Source organism: Acanthisitta chloris, unplaced genomic scaffold, assembly GCF_000695815.1.
Source record: "Acanthisitta chloris isolate BGI_N310 unplaced genomic scaffold, ASM69581v1 scaffold14995, whole genome shotgun sequence".
Classification (NCBI taxonomy): domain Eukaryota; kingdom Metazoa; phylum Chordata; class Aves; order Passeriformes; family Acanthisittidae; genus Acanthisitta; species Acanthisitta chloris.
In genome coordinates this window covers 1-10787 of record NW_008674372.1, presented here as the reverse complement: position 1 = coordinate 10787, position 10787 = coordinate 1, and the positions used below count along the sequence as shown (strand labels likewise).

The 10787-nt window shown below is 47.1% G+C and overlaps 1 protein-coding gene across 1 annotated transcript; it reads right to left on the bottom strand.

The window, feature by feature from the left end:
- Positions 1 to 5752: 5752 nt before the first annotated feature.
- ZBTB8B (zinc finger and BTB domain containing 8B) lies at positions 5753 to 10755 on the bottom strand. Its single transcript, XM_009075317.1, has 3 exons — positions 9803 to 10755; positions 7114 to 7292; positions 5753 to 6064 (listed from the first exon to the last, which is right to left on the bottom strand). Exons 1-3 carry the CDS (start codon positions 10740 to 10742, stop codon positions 5753 to 5755), a joined length of 1431 nt encoding a protein of 476 aa, XP_009073565.1. The 5' UTR covers positions 10743 to 10755.
- Between the last annotated feature and the right edge of the window lie 32 nt (positions 10756 to 10787).

Genomic DNA, 10787 nt, shown 5'->3' with positions numbered 1-10787 from the left:
TGACAGCTTCTTTTCTCCGGTTGGTGTCTGGGATCTTCTGAAGAAAATGCAAAGGTTGAACCTCTCACCTTCTCTCCTGTTGAAGTTTGGTAGCTTTCTCCTTCATCTCCTTACCACCGGGGCCTTTTCTGTGCTTTTGACACCCTAGTTATATCCCATAAATATTTATTTTCTCACAGTAGCCATTCTGCCTTAACCTTTGTGTCCTTTTCGGCCTTTCCTTCCACAACTTCAGACATTCCATCTTGAAACAACTTACAGTCCTTCCTCCACTACAGCAGAATTGACTACAGACTCTTTGTTTGAAAGATAACCATCAAAAGATCTTTCCTTTGAGAATTAGAAACTGTCTCCCACTGTATCATATACTTTCCTTGATTTTCAATGTATATCCATTCATACTGTAACACTATTTTCCACCAGCTTCCTTCTCACCTTTAATAGTTCTCCAGAGCAGCTGATCTGGACTCAAAAGTCTCACATTGGGGAATTTAATCAGATTAATTCAGTGTGTTGATAACTAACAAACTTCCAACTGCTGATTCTGCTGTTGAGAAATGCTATTGATCCAGGCCAAGTTGCCCTTTGCCTTCTTGGCCACCTGTGCACACAGTTGGCTCTCACTGAGCTGCTCTCACCCACCACCCCCAAGTCCCTTTCTGCTGAGCAGCTCTGTCCCCACTCCTCCCCCAGCCTGGAGCTGCATGGGGTTGCTGGATCACCACTTTGCCTTGTTGAACCTCATGCAGTTGTCCTCAGCCCATTGATGAGTCTGTCCAGGTCTCTCTGTAGAGATCAGATCAACACTCACACCCAGCTTAGAATCACAGAATCAGGGTTGGAGGAGACCTCTAAGCTCAAGTCCACCTTGGTGGCATCTGCACTTTTCCATTCTCTTCTGCATTGTGCACAGGCAGTCTTTGGCTTTACAGTGCCTGTATTACTTGGGATTTGTTGTCAAATGTCATCTGTATAATCCAGGCTAGGCATTTCTCAAGAACTATAGGTTTCTTGTTTGTTGAATATTTGTTTTCTGATGCCTCATTTCTCATTGAGACACTTGATCATAGAATCATAGAATCAGCCAGGTTGGAAAAGACCTCAAAGATCATCGAGTCCAACTCTACTGCGGTGGATGTGCAGTGCCAGGTTTTAACAGCTCTTGACTTCATTCCTCTCGTGTCTGATTTTGCCTGTCAAGTCAACTCAGTAGCACCAATGGAATCATAGAATCCCAGGCTGGTTTGGGTGGAAAAGGAGCTCAAAGATCATCTGGTCCAACCCCTGCCATGGGCAGGGACACTTTCCACAAGTCCAAGTTGCTCAACATTCTATCTATTTTTTCCCATGCCCAAATTATTTCATCATCTGAAAACTTCCCTTTGAAAAGAACCACCTGGAGGTGTTTGTTCTGTTTGGCTTAGCTGTAATTGGTGCTTTCACTTGTCTCTCAGACAAGTATCAATGTCAAGAGGAGCTCAAGGGTTCTCCATCTGCCAGGAACAGGCAGTAGAATTGAAAAAAAAAATAGGGAAAAAATGCAGAGTGGCTTAATTAGGACTTCTAAAGGTGTGGCAAGTGTTTTGCTCAGAGCACTTCAGAGCCTCTGCCCACTGCTCTGTGCTGTGGATCCAGGAACAGTCCTGGACACAATTTGGGTTCCTCACATAGGGCTGATTTTGGGCAGGTTTGCACTGTAAGAGCTCACAATCTGCTGATCCCAGAAGTGTAATCAGTTTGGGGTTTGCACTTCTAAATTTTACAGTTTTTGATTGCAGCCAACAAAGTTCCACTTGAAGTCAAGATGCTGTTGGGAGAGTTTATGCCACATCCAGTCTCAGCTTGAAAACCTCCAGGGATGGTGAATCCACCACCTCCCTGGGCAGCACATTCCAGTGCCTAATCACTCTTTCTGTAAAAAATCTCTTCCTAATATCCAACCTAACCCTCCCCTGGCAGAGCTCGAGTCTGTGCCCTCTTGTCCTCCTGCTGGTTGGGGTTTTTTCCCCCCCATCCCCACGTGCATTTCCTCCATGCTTGGGTCACTCACTACTTCCCAGCATGTAAAAAAAAAAAAAAAAGGTTCAAAGAGAGTTTAGAAAGTTAAATGATTATAAAACTACAATAAGTGGTAAGAAAACCAAGTGTTAATAACATAAAGTACCTTCCAAACAGGCCCCTTGGCTGAGGTTGAAGTGGACAAGATCTTTTCAGTCCTTTCTTACCCAGAACCTGATTCTTCTTGCAAACTCCATCCCCAGAAATGGATACATTCATTTTTTCATTGAATTAATTAAGTGCAGATCTTGATTTTGACATTTGAAGTCAAGCAGTTGAAACCTGAGCCTCAATCCAGACACTCTCAGCTTCACTCAGGCAACACCTGACTGGTAAAAAAATTCCAAGCAACCCTCTCCGAGAGTTTTATTTTCTAGACAATCCAAAAACTCCAGAATGCTCCAAGATCCACAAATATAAGTTCAGTCACTTCTACAAATAAGGTTCAGCTCATAAGAATTTGTCACTGAGACCAGAGACTAAGAACTTCAGTTAGGAAACTCTTACAAAACATCAGGAAATCAACTGAGCACATTGGGAGGATTTACAAGGGTTTGCACCAAGAGGTTACATGAGCTACAAAGACCAGTGCAGCTTGTATTCCCTCAGGGAAATACAGTGCAGTTCTGTGCAAAAACACATGGAAATGTGCATTCCTAAACAAAGTCAAGGAAGTGGAGCTAAGACTTGAAGAGATATGTTGTCTGCATTGCCTTTAAAAACCTTTGAGAAAGTTTCCAGTAGACATCACCTCCCTAAAAAACATTATTTCCAGCACCACAGGAGGGTTTGGAAACAGCCACATCATTTTCTCAAAGCTTGTAGAGGCTGGAGCTACAATTTCAGGGAGGAAAAAACCATCCCAAAAATTAAGTGGAAAGCACAAACAGATTTACATGACCAAATGCTCACAAGAATGTGGAGGAACTACATCCTACATCCAAAGGCTGGAGGACTCCAGGGGAAACAAAGCAGCACAACATGACAATTAACAGGAAACATACACTTTGGAGGTGACTTTCCAATATGGAATGTGCACAGCCAACCCTCCCCTCCCACCCCTGACCCCTCCCACAGACCTCACAGCTCCATTCTCTAGGCACAAGACACACAAGAACAATCTCTAAGACCAAAGAAAGCAGCTTGAAGGAAAAGGTCTCTGCAGACATTCCTGCAGCTCTTACAACACTCAGCACTTCCCAAGAGGTTAGTTTTCCCTGCTCTGAGTGTGTCCACAGGCTCAGAGCCAGCCAGGCCACAAGCTCCATCTCCCCATGGAGATTTGGTTTGGTTGTGGAGCTCTAGCCAAGACCAGGCTCAGCTGATATTCCATGGCTAGTGGCTTCTACCAATATTTACAACAAGGTGGAACCTTCATGACCAGGAATGGAGATGTCTGGTCACTAAACAACATTTTAGATCCTTATTTTTCCCCTACTTTCATTAGCAATGAGTGTCCCAAAGGACATGGATCATCCATGACTCTTCCTCGGATGAGCAGATACCAATAAACGCTCTCTGATGTTGGATGGACTCACCAAAACCCAAGCAGTAGCCCCCAGAAATCCCAAAGCCAAGCCCTGGGAGGCTGGAGGTGGCATTTGCAATGTTCCTGCAGGATTTCCAAGGCCACGTTTTACTCAGGTTTTCAGGAGGATTTTCAGAGCTCAGCACCAGATCTGGCACCTACAGTGGTGACTAAACTAGGGGCTAAAGCAGTGAGTTCTGGAAAGGTCTTGTCCCAGTGAGGCTCTTCTGTGATGATCTGTCTCACTATGATGCTGTTCAGCTACTACAAATTCCAATTTACAGCTGACTTGGAACAGGATGACTGAAACTTACCTGAATTAAGGGCCAGAAAAAGTAGCACATGAGGTGAGACCTTGTGGAGGTTACACTCATCAAGAACTTGGACGAGACCATTTCAAAAACAAGTCTCTCTACCTTCTGCTCTTTCCAGCAAGCATCAGTAAAGTGATTTGTCTGAAAAGAACCTTTGTTGTCCTTTCCCCATCCTGCCTGATGTGGTAATTAACCCTTGGGAGAGCAGAATCACCTCCCACAAGCAAATTGCAACATCACAGAATCAATCAGGTTGGAAAACACCTCTGGGTCCAACCTACCTTGCTTTCACTGCAGGATGGAGCAGATGGAGAGGGTAAATTGCTCTTTTTCAGATGAAAAGCACAAGGGATGCAGAAGAAACCCTGGTTAAATCAGAGGTTCGTTTTTTCAGGTGTGCCAAGTGTAAAGTCTTGACAAGAAAAAGCCTCAAGAAACACTTCAGTGTTTCTTAAGTCTTCAAGAGAGAGGAACTGCTCACTCTTTGTCAGCCCAATTTGTCTACAGACTTCTGACCCAGCTCTTGCTCCAGCTGGAAAACCTCACACCATTTGCCTTTCCATGAAAACAGCAGAGGAAAGAAGCATTAACAGTCTTATTTCACAGTACATTTCAGTTTTGTCTCTTTGCTAGGGACCAGGAGGTCACCCCCAAGCTAAAAGCCTTTCTGGGCTGTCCCCTAAAGCTTCCCAGCTTGATTTGTAAGAGTTTCTATCAACCTGCTGCTGGAAAGGGCACAAAAATCTCACCTCCCTGGAAAAACCTTTAGCTATCCCAGCAAAGAAACACGAGGTCCACAGTGGAGTTTCTTCGAAAGAATAAATAAATCCTTGGATAAATTCACACGACAACATAAACCATGAGAAAGATCCCCAAATTCTAGAGGAAATTATGGTAAAAGAAAAAGATTTGCATACGAAAAGAGAGTAGTAAAAAATGTCTCATTTCCTACCCAATAGCTTCAAAAAGGGTGTTCAGAGCTCTTTTATAGCACAGCTCAGATCTTGGTGTCTCTCACTGCTCCTGGTAGTGGATGTGACTGTTTAATCTGCCAGTCAGAATCCCTAAGGATCCTGCCTGACAGCCTTTCACTTCTCCTGGCAAAAGCAGGAGGGAATTTGGGCATTTCACTCAGTCTGAGCTGAGAGATGAGGCCACTAGACACCACTCTTTGTGCTTAAACCCAAACTCAGTGATGTCTAAGTGACAGTAAAGACACATCTGAAGATCTGCAGCTCAAGCTCTTGAGAGGAAGAGGCAGGAAAAATTCACAAGGAGAAGCTTGTTCCCTAAACACCTGCAATTAAGGACCTGTGAGAGACAGCTATTCTCACCGTGGATCCTTTCAGCAGCACATTTTTGTTAGCCTGGTTTTCCTGCCCTTGTTTCCAGGTCAAATCCAGTCTAAGCAAACACTTCTGGTTTACACTTGAGATAACACTGTCCTAACACAGGAGGATCACAGCTTAGTTTGGGAGAAACCCCAAGGAAAGAGATGTAAACGACATTTCATGTCACTCAGACAGAAGGTGGTGCCCCTTCCACACCAGGGATTGAGGACTACCACAGCATTGTTTGGAGAAACCTGTTGTCAAAACAACACAGAGATGTTTCAAATCAGGACTAGGAGGCAGAGAAGTCGCTCAAGTCCAACCTCTGTGAGATTCTTCACAGATTTCTGGTGCACAGCACTGAAAATTTAATATAAACTCCAATTCTCCTCCCTCATGTATTAAAAACAGGAATAATAAACCCCAGCAGAGTCTCACTAGTTGGACAAATGTACAGTTTTCTATTGCAGCCTGAGCACTGCCAGGGAGACACTTGCAATGCTCCTTCTCTCCTCTCCCTGCTACATTAGAGTCTCTCGGTCTGATAAGCTCCTGTGGATCTCCTGCTTGTCATCAGCATCATCCTCATCAGCTGCATCGTTCTCCTCTCCAGACTCCACATAGATGGGCCAATCGTTGTCAGCATCAGCCTTCTCCTGGCCTTCTGAGGAGGTTTCCATCAGGCTGAGGTTGATGGGCATGGAGTCCTCGTGGGTGGTGGTGACGCAGGTGCAGCTGTCGCAGAGGCCGAAGCGCCGCAGGCCCTGGGACAGGCTGTTGGTGAAGGTTCTCCTGCAGCCTTTGCAGATGATTGGCTTGTTGGAGCGATGCACCTGCAGGGAAAACATGGAACACTCTGGGGAAACAGGCAAGCTGCTAGTTTGGATGTATTCCTGGATGGGGGAACAGTTACACTTCAGGTGAAGGGCAAATTGATCCCACGTTTACAGCCGTGAAGATTTATGTGAGAATGAGAATCATGGAATCACAGGACGGTTTGGGTTGGAAAGGACTTAAAGATCACCCTGTTCCACCCCTAGGACACCTTCCACCAGCCCAGGTTGTTTCAAGCCCCATCCAACCTGGCCTGGAACACTTCCAGGGATGGAGCAGCCACAGCTTCTCTGGGCAACCTGTGCCAGTGCCTCAGCACCTCCCAGGGAGGAATTTCTTCCCAATATCCCATTTATCCCTGCCCTCTGGCAGTGGGAAGCCATTCCCTCTTCTCCTGGCACTCCAGTTCCTGATGTAGAGTCCCTCTCTGACTTACCACCCTCACAGGGAGGAGTTTCTTCCTCATATCTATCACGAGCCAAACATCAAACATCTAATGACCCAAACATCAAACATCTAAGGAACCTAATAGCTAAACTAATGAAGCAAAGATCAGTGATTAGAAGTTACTGTTGGAGAAGAGAAGGTTGTGTGGAGAACTCATAGCACCTTCCAGGATCTGAAGGGGCTCCAGGGAAGCTGCAGAGGGAATGTGCATCAGGAACTGGAGTGACAGAAGCAGGAATAATGGGGATAAATTGAAAGGGGGGAAAAATTAGGTTAGATCTTAGGCAGTTTTCCCTGTGAGTGTAGTGAGACACTGGCACAGGTTGCCCAGAGAGGCAGTGCATTCCCCAACCCTGTCACTGTTCATTCCAGGCTGGATAAAACCTTGAGCAACCTACTCTGCTGGAAACTGTCCCTGCCCATGGGGTTGGCACTAGATGACCTCTAACCTCCATTCCAACCTCTTAACATACTCTCAACTTCTCTAAATTTCTCTCTCAGTGACAACAACCATTTCTGTCCAACATATCTTGGGAAATAGGAGCGGGAAGATGCCCAGCAGCTTTTTTTTCAGCCCCTTGCCCTGCTGGTGCCCACTCACACTGAGGGCATGGCTGCGCAGGTGCTCCTGGCGCGTGAAACGCTTCCCGCAGGTCTCGCAGGGGTAAGGCCTCTCCCCCGTGTGGGAACGGATGTGGCGCTTCAGGATCCCTTTCTGCTTGGCAGTGTAAGGGCAGAAAGGGCATTTGTGCAGCTTGATGGGCACCACCAACACATCACCTGCAGGGAAAACACACACAGGGCGTTAGGTCAGGCAGGTCGGCGAGCTCCGAGTTGGCTTGTTCTGCTTCTGGCTGCAAATGTGAGCAGTTTGCCTTCTCTCTGTGCTTGGCTCACCTGGAATTCCCTCAGGCTGTGCCACTGCTGATATTCGTGGAGCTGCAGATGCCCCAAGTGCCTTGAAAATCACGGAGCTGCAGGTGCCCAAGTGCCTTGAAAATGAGCCTGTGCTTACATAGCTTCGTTTCGTCTCATTTTCAGAAGGCATTTAATTAAGTGCCCAAAATCTGCTCTGAGTGCAGTGGAGTCTCTGCTCCATCTCAGCCATGGAAAGTCTTCTAATCCCTTTCATTATTAAACCATTGGCATTAAACAGCAGCAGGAACCAAAGCCTTAAACACAAACTGCAGGTGGGAGCAGTGCACTGTGTCCCAGGTGCTTTTAGATTTAGTTCTGTGTTATCTATTCCACAGAATTATATGCTATATCTAATACAGAATCATATTATAGGACATGTTATACATATTTAGACATGGGGAATCATCTGAAAATCTGATTCCTTGTTTCTACTGCCATTCACTTCAGCCTTCCTGTTGGGAATAATAAGGTCAAGGACTCCAATACATTCACTGAGGATATTTTCCTGTTTCTAAAATCAAAGCAATACACAATTTATGAGGTCAGGTGCAAAAAGAGAAGTCAATAAACCTAACCATGCATATGGGCAAGTTTGGCAGCATCAGCCCAGGTGTGAGCCCAGCAGAAAGGTTGGGATGTGATGCTAAAGGATTAGTTTTCCTAATTTCAGGCACTGATTCATTGCATGTCAAGCCCTGAGCTCTTTCTCAAGGAGGGGAAGGTTGCACAACACCCTTGTGTGAAGTTTTATCCAACCCTCTGTCAAAAAAAGGTGTGTCTGATATTAATGATGTGTGAGTGAGAGTCACCTCACCCAATTTTGGGCCTTCACAAGGTATTGCTAATCCCTGCTGGGCATTTAGAGCTGCATTGAGAGCAACCAAACCCAGTTCTCAGTCCTGCCTTGCTGCCAGGTGCTCTAGAGGTGCCTGTTTACCCTCTCTATGAGCTGTGAAGAGGATTAGGATAGAAGGAACAGATGTGGCACTTGAAAACAAGTGGTGTTTATCTCACCTGCCAGCCTGAGTGCACCACAGAACCATCAGGACTTGGTATTTCTCACCCCTGGTGCCTTGTGCCTAAGGCAGCAGCATCTCTAGGAGCTGAGAAGAGAAACTCCCACTCTGCTCCATGCTTACAATGTCCAGTTTCAGCAGAGAAACAACACAAGGTTTGGTTCCTTTTCCCTCATTCCTACTTGAGAAACACTTCTGCTCCCTGGTCAGAAGTGCATTAGGATACCTAATGCTCTCCAGGAGCAGCATTTCCCTTTTAATGACTCATTAACAATCTGGAGATATTACAAGAGGAAAAAACAAAGCCAAGTCTGTGTGTTAGAAGCTCTTGCTTTGCTACATGTCAAAACCCACAGGCAGGAGTGGTGACAGCTGCTCTGAGAGCCTTTGGTGACAGTAAAATTAATTTGTGACTTTATCAGTTCCTTATTTTAAAGCAGTGAGAGAATTTATAGGGTTTATTGGCTCAAAGATAACCCAGCCTTGAGCTGGAGATGACATGAATATAAACTTGTTAGCTAGAGCAGAACATTCGGTGCAAACTCTCGAGGCACTGCTGCCCACACCACATCCTCAACAGCTGTGGCACTTGCAGCTTGTCAGAGCCACCTCCACAAGGCTCTTGGGATGAGCCAACTACCAAAACTAGAGAAAATGCCCAAATCTTTATTGTCCACTTCAGGAAAAATGTATAAGGACATGACTTTCTCCTTCTCCAGGTCCCTGACACTGCTGCTAGGAGATATTCCAACAGGCACTGGGCTTGGGACAGCAGCAGAACTTCAGTGACCAACAAAAATTAGTCTCATCTTTATGCAATACCACAGAGTTTAAAGCTTTTAGTGCTCTTTAAAGGACTTGTAGGTATCACTTAGTATTGTACATAACTGATTTCTGCCCTCTGAAGTTCAAAGCAAGAGGAAAAAGACCAGAGCAAACAGCTCCTGGCAGGAGCTCCAGTGGGATGAGCTCCTTCTGCTGTGCCAGATCCTGCAGCAGATCCCTCTGGTGGCAGCTCAGCTCCTCTTGGATTGCTTTTTATGACACAGACATGAGAAGAAGGTTCTTGTTAAGGATTCTCCTGCCATTCCATGAAGTCCCAATGGGGAGTTTGATTACTAAAGCAGAATCAGCCACACCTTGCTCCACTGCCTGCTCCAGAGGGGCTGTGAAGCTGTCAGCAATCCTCACCTGCCAGGGCTGCACTGAAAAAACGAGCACAGCTGCTTTGCGAGTGCACAACAAGAGTTTATTTCACTGTGCCATAAGGTTCACCTCAACAAAACCACAGCAACAAGGCAGTGGCACAACCAAACAGTTCCCTCCTTCCTTACACCCCTCCCCAAGTCCTCTCACCTGTGTCCTCTCCATACCAGTCGCTGTGAATGTCCATCATGGAGCTCATGGGCACTCCTGCATCCTCACTCCTGCCCTCAAACCCTCGGACAAAGTGGTGGACCACATCCTCCTTCCTCTGAGCAGAGCTGTTGCGCAGCAGAGCCTCCAGGAACTGCTTCATGTGGTAGTTGTTGCAGGCCAGGTCCACGGGCTGCCCTCCATGCAGCCCTTCCTCCATCTGCTCCAGGGATAACGGGGTGGGATACTGCGGCAGGCGCTCGCCCACCTCCACCTCCACCTCGTCGGGGTCAAACTCCACCTTGGGCTCCACCACTTTGGGCAGGGAGGAGGAGTTGGCATCATCTGGGGAGTCACTGCTGACAGGGTCCCTGACCACCAGCTCCAGGGGGTGGCAGCTGCTGCAGGCACCACAGGGAGGGTCCCGCTGGCATTCCGACATCCCTTCCTTCTCCTGCGGGGAAGAGCCAGGGGCAGAGCTCTTGGAGCTGAAGGAGGTGGTGCCCTCCCTGGCAGAGCTCCCACTGTCAGCCTGGTAAAAAGCTGCTTCCCTCTCTATCTTCCTGCAGATATCCAAGGAAGACCTTATGTATGTCTTGCAGAAGTTGACCACATCAGTCATCTGCAGGTAGCTAGCAGCAGACATCACCTCGATCACGTTCTCCCCACACAGATCCAGCTTTCCCGAGTAGAGGAAATCCAGGATGATGGAAAACGCCTCGGAGGTGACGATGTCGAGGGAGGCGGTGCTGTGCCGGCCGCTGTCCTGGATGTAGGGGATGAGGAGGGCTCGGAAGTAGCCGCTGTTGGCGAACAGGATGTTCTTGTGCGCTTTGAAGATCCTTCCCTCCACGATGATGCTGCAGTCGCAGAAAAAGTCCCGTTTGCGCTGCTCGTTCAGCTCTCCCAGCAGCTTCGTGTAGTACGACTGCATCTCCATGGCTGCGGCTGCTGCTGCTGCTGCGGGGGAACGGGGGCACCGTCA

What these genes read in the sequence shown, in the direction of transcription:
- ZBTB8B (XM_009075317.1), bottom strand. Translation starts at nt 10,742, where the DNA reads ATGGAGATGCAGTCGTACTACACGAAGCTGCTGGGAGAGCTGAACGAG. An exon ending in CTGGTATGGAGAGGACACAG is followed by an intron (nt 7,293 to 9,802) that starts GTGAGAGGACTT and finishes TTTTCCCTGCAG; the next exon opens with GTGATGTGTTGGTGGTGCCC. An exon ending in TGCGCAGCCATGCCCTCAGT is followed by an intron (nt 6,065 to 7,113) that starts GTGAGTGGGCAC and finishes TTTTCCCTGCAG; the next exon opens with GTGCATCGCTCCAACAAGCC.